The sequence below is a fragment of the Bos mutus genome, chromosome 18 (genome assembly GCF_027580195.1).
Source record: "Bos mutus isolate GX-2022 chromosome 18, NWIPB_WYAK_1.1, whole genome shotgun sequence".
NCBI lineage: Eukaryota > Metazoa > Chordata > Mammalia > Artiodactyla > Bovidae > Bos > Bos mutus.
In genome coordinates this window covers 47,726,554-47,742,175 of record NC_091634.1, presented here as the reverse complement: position 1 = coordinate 47,742,175, position 15,622 = coordinate 47,726,554, and the positions used below count along the sequence as shown (strand labels likewise).

The following is a 15,622-nucleotide window of genomic DNA, read 5'->3' as shown; positions in this document are numbered from 1 at the left end:
ATTTGTAATTATTATTTAATAAGAAATTATTTTCTCATATATTAAATTCAAAATCTTAATAAGTGGGTGGCAGTGGACAATCTGGAGATGGGGTGGGGAGAAAAGCATCCCAAATAGTTCATAACAATGTTTAAGATTACCACATTTATAGGATTAAAAATTTTAAATAATTCAAATCATCTAGTCCTGTCCTGCATTTTAAGCACTATGGAGCAGAATATGCCGAATATTTCTTCAGGAAGATTACTAGAGTATTTAAAAAATACAAGCCTTTGAGATTCTGAGAAAAAAAATAAAGCTGTTATTACTAAACTGCTGCTGCTACTGCTAAGTCGCTTCAGTCGTGTCCGACTCTGTGCGACCCCAGAGACGGCAGCCCACCAGGCTCCCCCGTCCCTGGGACTCTCCAGGCAAGAACATTGGAGTGGGTTGCCATTTCCTTCTCCAATGCATGAAAGTGAAAAGTGAAAGGGAAGTCGCTCAGTCGTGTCCGACTCTTAGCGACCCCATGGACTGAAGCCCACCAGGCTCCTCCGTCCATGGGATTTTCCAGGCAAGAGTACTGGAGTGGGGTGCCATTGCCTTCTCTGTATTACTAAACTAGAGAGTGATTAAAACAAAATAACCTTGTATTTTGTATTGGACAACACTGTTGGCACTTAAAATTTATTATTAATTTATATACCTTCTCAAATATATAAACACAACAAAAAGTTCTTCTAGATGCAATAATTTATAAATGTGCAATTAAGTTAATGGATATGAAATGGATTTGAAAATAAATTATAATATTATTTCATTACCTATAGTTTTAAAATAATTGCTTTATTTCTCAAGTATATTGACTCAGGCCAGAGCTTATTTTTTTTAAAAATTAATTTATTTATTTAAATTGGAGGGTAATTTCTTTATAATATTGTGGTGGTTTTTGCCACATTGACATGAATCAGCCACGGGTGTACACGTATCCCCCTCACCCCATCCCGAACCCCCTTCTACCTCCCTCCCTATCCCATCCCTCTGGGTTGTCCCAATGCACCACAGGCTTTGAGTGCCCTGCTTCATGCATCAAACTTGGACTGGTCATCTGTTTCACATGTGGTAATATACATGTTTCAATGCTATTCTCTCAAATCATCCCACCCTCACCTTCTCCCAGAGTCCAAAAGTCTGTTCTTTACATCTGTGTCTCTTTTGCTGTCTTACATATAGGGTCGTCGTCACCATCTTTCTAAATTCCATATATATGTGTTAATACACTGTACTGGTGTTTTTCTTTCTGTCTTACTTCACTCTGTATAATAGGCTCCAGTTTTATCCACCTCTGAAGAACTGACTCAAATGTGTTCTTTTTTATAGCTGAGTAATATTCCATTGTGTATAAGTACCAGAACTTTCTTATCCATTCGTCTGCCGATAGACATCTAGGTTGCTTACACATCCTAGCTATTGTAAACAGTGCTGTGATGAACATTGGGGTACACGTGTCTCTTTCAATTCTGGTTTCCTTGGTGTGTATGCCCAGCAGTTGGTTTGCTGGGTTGTGTAGGCCAGAGCTTTTTAACCTTGGCTGCTTATTAGAATCACTGGGGAACTTTTAAAAATACAGATACTCAGGTCCCCATCCAGACCAATTAAATTAGTCTCTAGAAGCAGAGGAGTATTTTTTTTTTAATTCCCTGGAGATTCTAATGTGCAGCCAAGGTTGTGCACTATTGCCTTAATGTCTTAACTTTGTCATGCTCTAAATAAGATAGGAGGACAAAAAAAGAAAACCACATCCTAAACAAATTTACATCAAATTACAGCGAGCATTTAAATAGTATTTAAGATGAATAAAAAATACTTTTTCCACTTTTCAAGTAAATGAATTAGGTGAAGCCTGAAAAGCAAGGATTTTGTCTGCTTTGGTTAATCCATACTCATTTAAAAATATTCTAGAAATCCATTTTGCAAACAAGAAACTGGGGAACCCAACCACTGACTGCTTGATCAGGTCTATTAAGTTATGGAGATTAAGACTCAAATTTTAAAATAAATTTCTTAGCACTTCCAATATCCATGCCATTCAGCTTATTTCTTCTCATTATAATGATGCTTCATAGTCTGAAAGTAATGAACCAATACCTGTGTCTCAGACCCATAACCTTTGAAGCAGAGTGTTTTGAATTAGAAAGGAAAAATATTTACTTCACAATGCAAAATCAAGACAATATAGTTTGGTTCCCTTTAGCTCTTGCCTGTGAATAGCTCTACTCCTGTCTTAGCCCAGGGACTTTTTAGAGTCTGTCTATATTTGATAACATTCTGGTTTCCCCATCAAGTCCCATAGTTTCTTCTCTGTAACTGAAAACAATTCCTCCCTTATGCTTTTCCATCTGCCAGTGAAGTATAAGATATGTATGTAAATAATTGCTTATTGTTTGAACATGTAAAGCTGTCAAATCAGAATATAGTATTTTCCAAATAAAGATCAAATTTGCCAGATACACGATATTCATCCACCATTATATTTCCCTTCAATCAAAACCAATCACTGCTCTTTAAGAGCAAGTGTATCAAAACTAGAAAGTATGCAAGATTATTGAAAGTCTGGATTTTATTGACTACATTATGGAAAACTGGGAAATGAACAATGGAAAAATTGGAAAGGCTAAACAAAAATCATAGCCAATTTATGAAAATCTGAAATTAGACATTCATAATTCTAAACCAAGTAGAACTAACCTTAACCAAACTTCTCAGGTATTTTTTACTTATGACTTACTATTTAAACCAAGGGAAACTTACTAAATCAAATCAGTTCTGCAGAAATGTAAAGAGTACTGCCTTATCTTATGTAACCACATCATCTTTTACACAGAGAAAAAAATTACCTTCTGCAATTTATATTTGTCATGCAAGGTCTAATTTTATTCTTATTGCAGCACTGCCTATTAAATTACAGTGCACAAATATTAAAAAATTATCTGGTCTTATAGCACCATCTAGTGGAAACAACATTTAACAAAGTCCGTGCAGGACAATTACTCCGGTCGCATGGTTAATTCGGGGTATTTTTATAATGGAAGGGTTTTTCCCTACCAAAACATGATATATCAGAAGAATGTGTTTAGGTATTTTGTTTACTTCAGTATGTGTTATGTTTGTTTAGCTATTTTGGAAATTTTTATTCACCATCAATATTAACTATGCAGTATTTTTATCTGTAAAATAAGATTTAAGGAAAAGAACTTGATAAAATATCCTGAGGTAAATCTGTTTAGCTTAGTATGTTTTACTTAGAGTAAACCCCTGTCTTTAATTTCACTGTTTTTCAAACAATTATCTTTGAATTTGGTTCTTTTTAATATATGCTCAACTGAATTTTACTTAAATTCAAAAACGAGTAAGCTGTTAACTTACATGTTCTTGAATTCTCTGCTTTTAGATTCTAAAAACACTACAAGTAGGTTTATAAACACAAAGTAGGTTTCTCTGCACTTACACAAATTTCATTTAATAACTTGTCAATGGGTTATTAGAGAAGGCAATGGCACCCCACTCCAGTACTCTTGCCTGGAAAATCCCATGGACGGAGGAGCCTGGTGGGCTGAAGTCCATGGGGTCGCTAAGAGTCAGACACGACTGAGCAACTTCACTTTCACTTTTCACTTTCATGCATTGGAGAAGGAAATGGCAACCCACTCCAGTGTTCTTGCCTGGGAATCCCAGGGATGGGGGGGCGCCTCGTGGGCTGCCGTCTATGGGGTCGCATAGAGTCGGACACGACTGAAGCGACTTAGCAGCAGGAGCAACAATGGGTTATACTATTTGTCTCTGTCTGTAGGCCCCTGGAGTATATATACAGTATACACAAAACACGGGTTAAATTAAACTATAAATAGCTATTTTTTCCAACATGTTCAAGGCCACTAATAAATACTTACAATCTCAATCGAGGTTCAACACATCTGACAAAATAATCATATTCATCCTCCTCTTCTTCATCCCAACTCCTCCAAATGTTCTGATAGAAAAACCTGAAAAGTAAATCAGTATCACTCAATCACTGGCTCAAAATGTTAGAGGCGTAAGAGTAAATCAAACAAGTTTACCAAGTATGGTAGAGAAGAATGCATATTTGCTAATTTGACAATTGTGAGTCCCACAAGAACTTCTTTGGATTGGCTAAAGAAGTTTTTCTACAATATTGGTTCTGTTACGACCTTCTTTTTATCAGAAGAACTATTTGTTGACCATCTGAAACTTGGTGGAAAGTAGTGCCATTTGTCGGAGAAGGCAATGGCACCCCACTCCAGTACTCTTGCCTGGAAAATCCCATGGACAGAGGAGCCTGGTAGGCTGCAGTCCATGGGGTTGCTGGGAGTCGGACACGACTGAATCGACTTAGCAGCAGCAACAGTGCCATTTGTTTAGAAAAGACTGGGAGAGAAACAAGTTTGGGGCTAAAAATAAAGAGTTCTGTTTTCACTATGTTCAGGTTGAGATGCCTATTTGAACTCCAAGTGGATGACATCAAGAGTGCAGATGAATATACAGGACCTGAGCTCAAGAAAAAGGTCAAGGCTAGAGACATAAATCTGGAAGTTGTCAGCATATAGATGGCATTAAAGCAATAGATGAGATCATCCAGAGAATAAAGCAGGAGCTCTCAACTCTGGCTGCACGTTGGAGTCCCCTGGGAAGCCTTTAAAAATTGATTTGCAGCCCTATCCCAGACCAATAAATCAGAATCTCTTGGGTGGGAGACAGAAGAGAGAGTGTGCAGGATCCACATTTTTTTTAAAGTATGTATCCATGATCCAGCTCTGACAATGCCAACTCCTGGCAATCTCATTTTGCCTCTGCTCTACCCACTTACTTCTCTGCTCTCCTGCCCCCACCATACTGACACTGGATTATTTTAAAGCAAAATTCTGACATATCACTCATAAGTGTTTACTTTGTGCCTCTGAGATAAATCTTTATACAAAAAAGTTTTAATTACTTAATAACCAAGTATCCCCAGTGTTTCCTTTTCCTTAATTATCTCTTTCTTTCATTGTTGCTGCTGTTGTTTTATTTGGCTAATTCAAATCAAGATCCGAACAAAGGTCAGCCATTAAATTTAATTAAGTCACTTTTACTCTATAGACTATCCATCCTTCTTTTTCACCTTGCAATTTATTTAATAGTTTCCCACACTCTGAATTTTACTGATTGCACCCCCATGGGGTCATTTAACATGTTCTGTTTCCTTTATTTCTAGTAAACTGATAGTAAGAACTAGAGACTTGATCATCTTTAGGAAAGAGTTTTTGGCAAGAATGCTTCAAGGGATATAATGTACTTTCATCACAAAGCACATGATACCTGGCCATCTCTATTTTATTATGGGTTGCAAACACTGATACTCTCATCATTCTTTCTTCATGTGCCAGATGGAATACTCCTATAAAGAAAAGTCCCAGGAGATTCTAATGTGTTTCCAAAGCTGATTAGAGAGAGATAAGAGTAGACAGGAATGAGTATGAGAGGAAGGACCGGCCAGGCCAAGATTACTAAAAAAAAAAAAGCCTGTGACATACCATCATAAGGTGGTGTCCCAGAAGCTGGGAGGAGAGGATATTAAGAAGATGAGAATGATCAAATAATTAGAATGTGACCAAGAGGTCAAGGCAAGATGAGATCAGAGGAGTGATGACTAGACATGAGAATATAGGTGACCTTAAGCACAATTTCAATACTGTAGAAGTAGAGGCGTGAGTGGAAAGCCAGTAAGTACAGACTATATAACTGTCAAAAAGTTGAAAAGGAGGGAGCAGTGAAAATGAAGCTATCTTTGGATTCATGTTGATGTTTGACAGAAAACAACAAAGTTCTATAAAGCAATTATCTTTCAATTAGAAAATAGATAATTTTTTTTTAAATGAAGCCATTCTTTGAATTCTTATAGATTGGACTGCTAGTCTCTTCACCCTCTGGAGTCCATCTCTTAAAAACAAACAAAAAAAATAAAACAAACCTGAGCGTGCCTTTGTGTGTGTGCACGCTAAGTCGCTTCAGTTGTGTCCGACTCTTTGTGACGCTATGGACTGTAGCCTTCCAGGTTCCTCTGTCCATGGGATTCTCCAGGCGAGAATACTGGAGTGGGTTGCCATGCTCTCCTCCAGGAGATCTTCCCGACCCAGGAATCAAATCCACATCTATTATGTCTCCTGCACTGGCTGGCGGGTTCTTTACCACAAGCACCAGCTGGGAAACCTGAGCATGCCTTTACTCAACCAAAAAACTCTGCTGGCTCCTTGTTGTCCTCAAAACAAAGTCCAAATTCCTGAGATATTAGATGGACTTATAATCCACTTCTAGAGCACCAAGCTCTTTCAAACCCGCTGTGACATGCTGGTCAGGCTGCCTTCCACTTTTTCCACCTGGTGAGCTTATATTTGGGCTTCCCTGGTGGCTCAGACGGTAAAAGAATCTGCCTTCAAGGCAAGGGACCTGGTTTCAACCCCTGGGTCAGGAAGATTCCCTGGAGAACGGAATGGCAACCCACTCCAGTATTCTTGCCTGGAGAATTCTATGGGCAGAGGAGCCTGGCAAGCTACAGTCCATGGGGCTGCAGAGAGTCAGACACGACTGAGCGACTAACACACAAGCTTATATTTACCCTTCATGACCCAGCTCAAATATCATCCTCACCAGCTCAGAACTGGGCAATCACCTTTCATTCACATCTGCACTTCCACCAGTGTTTATCCTCTCGAGACAGAAACTTGGTCATCCTTGCCTTCTCCCATATCCATTCCACCATCAAGTCTTAGCCATCCTACTTTCTCAATAAGCCTAATCTGTATTTGCTGTATCTCCACTCTAGTCCACTCTGTCTCTTAACTGGTCTCTCTACCTGTTCCCCCTCCATTTACTTTCTACACAGCAGCCAGAACGAAACTTTTAAATAAAAAGCTGATCACATTCTCCCTTGATTGAAAACCCTTCACGGGTTTCCCACTGCACTTGAAGACAAAAATGATTCATTGGCTAACAAATCCCTGCGTCTTCTGACCCCTGATAACCTCTAAGCTGGTTTCCTAAGTCTCATCTATCACTGTCTACGTTCCAACCAATCTGGCCTTTTGGCTCCTTAAATTCAGAGCTGCCCAACATGTTTCTTCCTCCACCCTGCTGCAACAACTTTCACCTAGCCAACCCTTCAGACCCAAGTTCCAATACCATTTCCTCAGGAAGTAACCATATTACAGAAACCTGAGCTAGTCTTAGAACACTCTAATCCCTCACAGCACTCACTGCAGCTTCCAATCACATGCGTATCTTTATGTGATTATTTCATCAAGGTTCATCTCCCACATTAGACTGCCAACTCCCTGGTGATGGTGATTGTGTCTGTTTTGTGCACCACTCAAATCTCATCCTCAACTTAAGATGCAGCACTGAAATACTTACTGAATAAAATGAGCAAATGAAGACTCTCATAATCTGACTTTTTCTTGACTGTGATCAGAATCTGAGCCCTCAAAATGAAAAATAATTTAGCCAGGTTCTCCTTCAAATAATACTAATTCCAGATACTTGTCTTTCTACCAACTTCTATACCCGTAAGAGATTAACTCCCTGATTTCTAATTTCCTAAATGCATCAATTATCCCTTTACTTTCAAATGCCTCGTTGACAGCTTTTTTAAGTGAGAGAAACATAAGGAGTTATTTTGGCTCTGGATATAAGCCAGTTCTTTAGATTTATCTTGTTTGGCCTAATATTGAATACCTATGGTTAAATGCCCTTGAATACAATTAGAAATCTTCCATGAAGTGTCAGAGATAGGGTGCAAGACACTCTGCTTCTTTGTAGAGTATCAAATTAAGTTCAACAAAACCAGGTTAACTCACGAATGGTATAGAAACTGGAAATTACTTTTTGAACTACAAAACACCAAGCAACATTATTAACATGACCTTTATATTATCCAGTCTTCCAGTTTATGGAGGAATATAAGTCTACTTTCAAATAGCCAAAAATAAGCCTTCCTTAGTAAATACACTTATAAAAAGATGATTCAAAAAGACTATCTGTATCAGGAACTATCTGACAAAAAAGTCATCTGAAACTAAAGAAAACATGAGGTATGAGTTTTCCTTCTCATTTAAGGGACAAGGCATGCACCTGTACAAGGGGAAACCAACTCAGCCAAAAAAGGTTGAAAGGCACGCACATCGCCCCTAAGGATCCCAGAAGTGGCCTGAGAAAACATCTTCTTTGGCCAGACACATCCTTGAAAACACTGTATGCTAGTCTTCTCAGTGCACAGGTGATGGTATATCATCTTCTTTCCTTTCCTTATATTTAAGTGTATCAACTATAGCCTTAGCATCCAGAATTTTTAAGGCAGTTTCTAAACATATACAAACCAAATTAAGAATCCCCTGTCTTTTGTTAATATTTGGGGACACTGAGAAAAGGCTATACAGGAATCCCTAGTACTATTTTTCTCAACTTTTCTGTAAGTCTGAAATTAGCTCAAAATGAAAATTTTAAACACTGAAATCATTCTTTAATTTAAAAAAGATCCCTCTATCTTTGAATATTTTAAAATATTGCAGTGACCAGGTTTACAGTTTGAGCTTTAAATCTAGGTATAATACAGACCAGAATTACAGCATTTCATCCAAAGTTTTTGGCCACAAGGTTACTTTTATCAACCTCTATTCCTACCTGACATGCTCAATTGCAAGTGCTGTCTGGTCAAATAATCCAGAATCATCAAACACCACCCACAGCTCCTGCAGGGGCAACCGGTATTCCTTCAGATCAAGGAGCTCTTTCATACACTCCAAAGTAAAAGCGCTCACTTGCGATTCACAGAGGTACGGATCGGCAAGCCGCACCACTGCCTTCAAAGCTGCGAAGTCTACGTCTGTGACCTGAAATTTAAAATGTGACTTAACATACGCAAATCAGAATTAAGGTGCATCTAAAACACTACTTCAGCTTGATTTCTTTTTTAAAGCATGAAATGGGAGTGGCGAGCCTTCTTCCATAAGGACAAACAGAACAGACCTGGCTTGTACCCACATGGAGCTGACATTGTAATTGAAGTGACAAACAAATAAGGTGGCAACAAGTATGAGACAAAGAATAAGTAGCAGGGGTGGTGGTCTGGTTTTACTGGGAGGGTTGGGGAAGTCACTTTTGAGCTGGGATGAAAAGGAAGCAGCTGTTTCAAGAGCAGGAAAGATGAAAAGGCCCTGAGGCAGAGATGAGGTTGGCAGATGGAAGAGCAGAGAAGCAGTTTTTCTTGCTGGAACAAAAGGAAGGAAATGAGGTAGGGGCAGCAGGAAGGGACAGGAGAGGCAAGATGAGGACAGGAAGGGCACTGAAGGAACTTGGCTTTTACGTGTTATCTAACAATGAGAGGCCAGAAAGCCAAAACCAGACCTCTAGTATATGCGATGCATGAGAGGAATGCAGGGGAATGGCACATTTCTCTTTTAACATAATGATTTTGGCTGCTTTTAGAGAACTGAGGTATGTCGAGGGCAGGGCGTTACTATCATGATCAACTTAATGGCCTGAACTGCAACCAAAGGTATTACCATAATCCAAAATTTAAACATCCATGAGCAGCAGCTGCAGGCAAACCACTGCCTCATATAGAGCCACTGTAGGATGTGATGTCATTTTCTAAAGGGGCTGCAGGTTCAAGCTGTACTCACACCCCCTGCTTTACCATTTTAGTTTAATAGGTTTTTTTTGGTGGTTCAGTTAACAAACACTGAGAAAAATTCACAGCTGTAAGTAGAGTGCAAATTTAATGTAAAAGGCCCAGCCAGTTGAAAAATAAGACTGTTTTCACTTTCTGCAGTGGAAGATAATATCAATAGGTTAACTACATACTTACAAATCTGTTAGGCAAAAAATAGGCTAGTTTTAAAATGCCTACTTGTTTTGAGCTACTTTAATGGGCTATAACTAAGAAGAAAAAAAATTAATTCAAACCCCACTGATTTTATAATTAGGCATCTTATTTTTTAAATGGTCTCAAGTACCTCCCCCACTACATAGGTTTCTAGTCCGTTTTCCTCTTTTAAAGGACGGTGAAACTTAAACCACCCCAATTCCCTCTTCAGTTGCCTTTAAAATTTGCAGAACACTTCTTACACCACAGCAATTAGATGTGAAAAAACACGCCATTTTTCAATCAGCTCATAAATCTTAATTAAAAATAAGCACTTTGGTTATAACAGTCTGAGGGAAAGTGTTTTTAGGTAGAGATAAATGTCTTAACAACAGAATTAAATTTACCTCAACTAGTACCTCAAACACATTAGTCTGCCAGACTGCCCGCCATCCAGATGGTTCAAGGACCTTCTCTAAGAACTCAGCTGTGAATTCTTTTACCTCAGAGGCCTTGCAGTCAGCTACAAACAAATTAAACACAGTAAGAATTGAGACAGCATAAAGCAGAGAGAAGTTAAATAAATCCTTGTAAGTCTACTTTCTCAGAACCAGCAATGGCAGTCTGAGGAACTGAGACAATCTACCTGTAGATTAAAAGATAAAAGAAGCAAAAAAAAAAAGGACCTACTCACCTAAAATGTAATCTTGATAAGCTCTGAATCGCTCATAGAACAAAAGTTGACTTGTCTGGAACATTTCTGGGAAATGAGTTTTTCCTTCTGGCACAAAGCTTTGTAAGCTACTACCTGGTTTAGCACGATCACTACAATCGCTGCATGAATCTTCATTTTCAAACAAACCTAAGAGAGCAACAAAAACAGTCAGGCAACTATCCCAGATACCTCAAATGCTTATCAACTGCTATTTTCATATATTTGCTTAGAAATTTCAAATAAAATATAAACAAAGATTTGGATATAATGCTTTACTTACCTCTATCACTATCAAAAAATTTTTTTTCTAAATTTAAAAATATCTCAAAACTCAAGTTTTACTTCAAAACAGTTAAGAACTTAAAATCTTCCATGGGTTAGGTTTTTGTTGCTGTTCTGTGAGGCAAAGAAAGAGGGTTGTTTTTTAATTCAGTGGAAATTACCCAGGTTCTCCTTCAGAAGATATAGCTATGATTATTACTAGAGCTAGAGAGGAAGAAAAACAATGACAAACCTAGGCAGTGGATTAAAAAGCGGATACATTACTTGCCTACACAGGTCCATATAGTCAAATGGTTTTTTCAGTAGTCATGTATGGATGTGAGAGCTGGACAAGAAAAAAGGCTGAGTGCAGAAGAATTGATGTCTCTGAACTGTGGCGCTTGAGAAGACTCTTGAGAGTCCCTTGGACAGCAAGGAGACCAAACTAGCCGATTCTAAAGGAAATCAACCCTGAATATTCATTGAAGGACTGATGCTGAAGGTGAAGCTCCAATACTTTGGCCACGTGATGGGAAGAGCCGACTCACTGGAAAACACCCTGATGCTGGGGAAGATTGAAGGCAGGAGAAGGGGATGATGGAGGATGAGATGGTTGGATGGCATCACTGGCTCAATGGACATGAGTTTGAGCAAACTCTGGGAGATGGTGAAGGATAGGAAAGCCTGGTGTGCTGCAGTCCATGAGGTCGCAAAGAGTCAGACACAACTAAGCGACTGAACAACAACAGCAAAGCAACTCATAATGGTCAAATATCTTACAGTCATTTAAAAAAAAAAAAATTCCATAAAGCTGTATTAAATGTAGAGGTGGTTTCCAATATGTCATCTCAAAACAAGTTGAAACTTCCCTTTAATTTCTACAATATCACCTGTCAATACCATTCAATAAACATGGATATGCATTCTTAATAATGCATATCTATCTCTTTTATACTTTAATAAAACTTTATTACACAAAGACTCTGAGCAATCAAGCCTTGTCACTGGCCCTGGATTGAATTCTCCTCCTCTGGAGGCCAAGAATCCAGGTGTCTTTTGTGGTTCAGCAGACACCTTTCATCTTGGGGGCCCGTCGGGGATTCTTTAGGACAGGGTAAGGATGCTTGGAGCTCTAGTTCTTTGTTCTCCTAGCGACCATGTTTTCTGCTATACTTTACTAACTCTACAGTGTGCTTGTGTGAATGAATGACACGCCCTGCACGAATCAAGTGAGGAGCCCTGTTCTGCGGTTCCCCGGTGACCTCATAGGGCTTATGGCAGGGGGTTTACACCGACTTGCCAATGGACTCCCCTGGTAGCTCAGATGGTAAAGCGTCTGCCTACAATGCAGGAGACCCAGGTTCAATCCCTGGTCAGGGAGATCTCCTGGAGAAGGAAATCGCAACCCACTCCAGTATTCTTGCCTGCAAAATCCCATGGATGGAGGAGCCTGGTAGGCTACAGTCCATGGCTAAAGTCCATGGGGTCCATCGCAAAGAGTCAGACGTGACTGACTTCACTTTCACTTACTTCACCAAAGCTACTAGTTCTTCCTCATTAATTTCAGTGCCTATGTCTAACGAAAGGATTAGAAAATGCTAATCGAATTAGGTTTGGGCTGTATGTAATTATGTTTCACAAGGCATGATTGAGCCAGTGGCATATCTAATTCTGTGTAATATGATGTTTTTAATAGACAAAATTACCACTATAATAAATAAACATGCTGAGGATAGCATTTAGATCAGCTAAGTCCTTTCCAGTGGTTTCAGGAAGGTTATCTGAGACTTTTAGCAGGAGTCTCTTTCTCTTCCCCCATCCCTTATATTTCTCCCTTCCACTTCTTTGCCCAGTTTAGGGCACCAGAATTATGCGACCCCACAGACTGTAATAGGGAAGAACAAATCTGACTCTATATTGGATCTGTTTCTTGTACTTTAATCTTTGTATTCTATTACTTTTGATACAAGTTAAGAATGTTGCCTATAGCCTGTAATAGACAGGATAGCCCATTCTCAAGGCTCTGACCTTTAAAGGTAAAACAACTTTCCCCCATTCATATACAGATAAAATGTTGCAGAACAAAGAATAACATTTGCTTTGTTGAAGGTTTAAAGAAACATCATGACTTGACCTACCTTAACAGCTGCAAGAATAAAGGCTTCTGAAACAAAGAAGTGTGCAACAACCAGCCACACCCTCTCCCCTTTCAGTATAAAGGAAAGCTGAATTCTAACTTTGGCAAGATGGTTCTTTGGGACACTAGTCCACATCCTCTCGGTCTGCTGGCTTTCCAAATAAAGTCACTATTCCTTGTGCCAACAACTCCTCTCTCAATTTATGGGCCTGTGGTGCAGAGAGCAGGGAGTGAGTTTGGACTTGGCAACAAGACAACCAAGATGTACTCTAGGGTTTCCTGCTCATAGACACCAATGCACCTGAGCTTCAGAGGACATAGATACCTTATCAAATGCGTGAAAATCTCTCTGAACCTCGGGAAGATGAAACTAGAATGCCAGCTTCAATTACGAGAATAAACTATTTCACACCGTCCATCACATACATAACATAGATATGTTTTTTAAAGAAATAATACATCATTTCACACCCATTAGGTGACTATTATTCAAAAAACAATGAGAAGCTACCAAGAAAACAAGTGTTGTCAAAGATGTGGAGAAATAGGAACCCTTGTGGACTGTTGGTAGGCATGTAAAATGGTATAGCCACTAAGGAAAACTTATGGTGATTCTTCAAAAATAAAAATAGAATTACCATATGACCCAGCAATTTAAAGCAGGGTCTCCAAGAGATATTTGTACATGCATGTTCACAGCTAAAACTATTTAGCTTTAAAAAAGGAAGAAATTTATGATTATGCTGGATAAACATTAGGCTGAGTGAAATAAGCCAGTCAGTCACAGAAAGACAAATACTGTGTAATTCCACTGATATGAGGTTACTTAAAGTAGTCAAAACCATAAAGGCAGAAAGTTTAATGGTAGTTGCCAAGGGCTGGGGAGAGGGGTGAATGGGGAGTTGTTATTCAATAGGTATAGAGTTTCAGTTTACAAGATGAAAAGAATCATAGTAACAGATGGTGGTGATGGCTACACAACAATGTGAATATGTTTAATACCACTTAACTGTACACTTAAAACTGGTTAGGTACTCAGTGGTTAACCAACTCTGCCACCCCATGGTCTGTAGCTTGCCAGGTTGCTCTATCTATGTGATTTTTCAGACAAGAATACAAGAGTGGGTTGCCATTTCTTATTCCAGGTTATCTTCCCAACCCAGGGATTGAACCCACATCTAAAATGGTTAAGATGGTAAGTTTTATGTTATGTGTGTTCAGAGCCAATTTGAAATACTTTTCACACATTATTTCACTTAATCTTCACACTTAGCAGCACTACTACCTGTTTTGCAGATGAGAAAACTGAAGTCACCTGACTGTTGCCAGATCACAAAGAGGGGTGAGTAGTGGAATTAAGTCCCACTTAAGGTTTTCTCACTTCTCCAGGACTCTTTCCACTACACAATACAACTGAAAATGTTAAAGACTGAACCACCTTAAAATATCAGGGGGGAAAAACGGAGTCTCCATGAAGAGACAGAAAGAACTATAAATTAGACCTGGGTTCATTGTAGACAGATGGAAAAGCGTCTGTCTACAATGCAGGAGACCTGGGTTCGATCCCTGGGTCAGGAAGATTCCCTGAAGGAAATGGCAACCCACTCCAGTACTCTTGCCTAGAAAATCCCATGGATGGAGAAGCCTGGTGCAGGCTACTGCCCATGGGGGTCACAAAAAGTCGGACATGACTGAGCGACTTCACTTTCACTTTCTATTTTTTTACACTGTGTCACAAATTGGCTCCCCTACCTTTGGGCACGTCACCTGCTCTCAATGCTCAGTACTGCTATCTAGGCCAAGCGTCCAAGCTTCTTTTCTTCCGGGAAAGGGGATAGTGGTACGTGGTCTCCTTTGAGACGCAAATAAAAAATATGCGTCCACTCTAAACACACAAACTCGCGCACAAAACCGGGGCGGTGGGGGTGAGGGCGGAGCGGCGCGGGGTGGGGAGACACCCAGACAGCAAGAGTAGGGATCTCCACCCAGCCCAAGTCCCTCCAGTCTCAGGGAAGCTGAGGCCAGATTGGGCGAGAAGGAGAGGTGTTCTGGGTGCCTCCCGATTCGACGTCCGGAGAGTGGGTCGGGGCCTCGCCCAGTCACAGCCGCCACCCAGGCCAACCGCCTGCGGCCCAGGCGCCCTCGGAGAGTCCCCACGCCCCCAGCGCTGCCGACACGGTCTGTCGCAGACGGCGGCTCCTCCCGCACGGCGGGTGCTCACCTTTCTCCAGGCGCTCCAGCTCCTCCTCGGTGGCCCAGCCAGGAAGCTCGGGCTCCGGCGCCATCGCTTCCGACCCCAGGCCACCACCAGCCAGCAATCCCTCAGCCATTTCAAATTTCCGCGGGCGGCCTCCCTGCCCAGTAATGTGATGACGCAGCCGCTTCTAATTGGATAGTGGGCCGAGGCCCTCGGACCAATTAAAGGAAGGCTGGCGTGGCCCGGGTAGCCGCACGAGCCCCGCCCCCTTCAGCCTCCACCCGCCCTGGAGGGGAGTGTCTGGGCTCTATCTACTGGCCCGGTGGACTGCTCTTCTCGTCCAAGATCTTGCTCTTTTTGTTTACTGGGGTGAACTTGTATGAAGTTAAATTAGAACATAATTTGGGATAATTTCCG

General features: G+C 40.3%; 1 protein-coding gene and 1 non-coding gene across 2 annotated transcripts in view; one reads left to right on the top strand and one right to left on the bottom strand.

Annotated features, from left to right (window-relative positions):
* SHCBP1 (SHC binding and spindle associated 1) overlaps window positions 1–15,357 on the bottom strand; it is a 36,398-nt gene extending 21,041 nt beyond the window's left edge. Inside the window, exons 1-5 of the mRNA XM_005892383.3 lie at window positions 15,230–15,357; window positions 10,590–10,757; window positions 10,303–10,418; window positions 8,713–8,921; window positions 3,930–4,022 (exon numbers count right to left, since the gene is read on the bottom strand). Coding sequence (XP_005892445.1) covers window positions 3,930–4,022; window positions 8,713–8,921; window positions 10,303–10,418; window positions 10,590–10,757; window positions 15,230–15,338 — 695 coding nt within the window. The 5' untranslated portion in view covers window positions 15,339–15,357. The remainder of the gene's footprint in view (window positions 1–3,929; window positions 4,023–8,712; window positions 8,922–10,302; window positions 10,419–10,589; window positions 10,758–15,229) is intronic.
* Window positions 12,180–12,252, top strand: TRNAC-ACA (transfer RNA cysteine (anticodon ACA)). Its single transcript has one exon. It is a non-coding gene; the product is annotated as a tRNA-Cys (tRNA).
* Window positions 15,358–15,622: the final 265 nt, after the last annotated feature.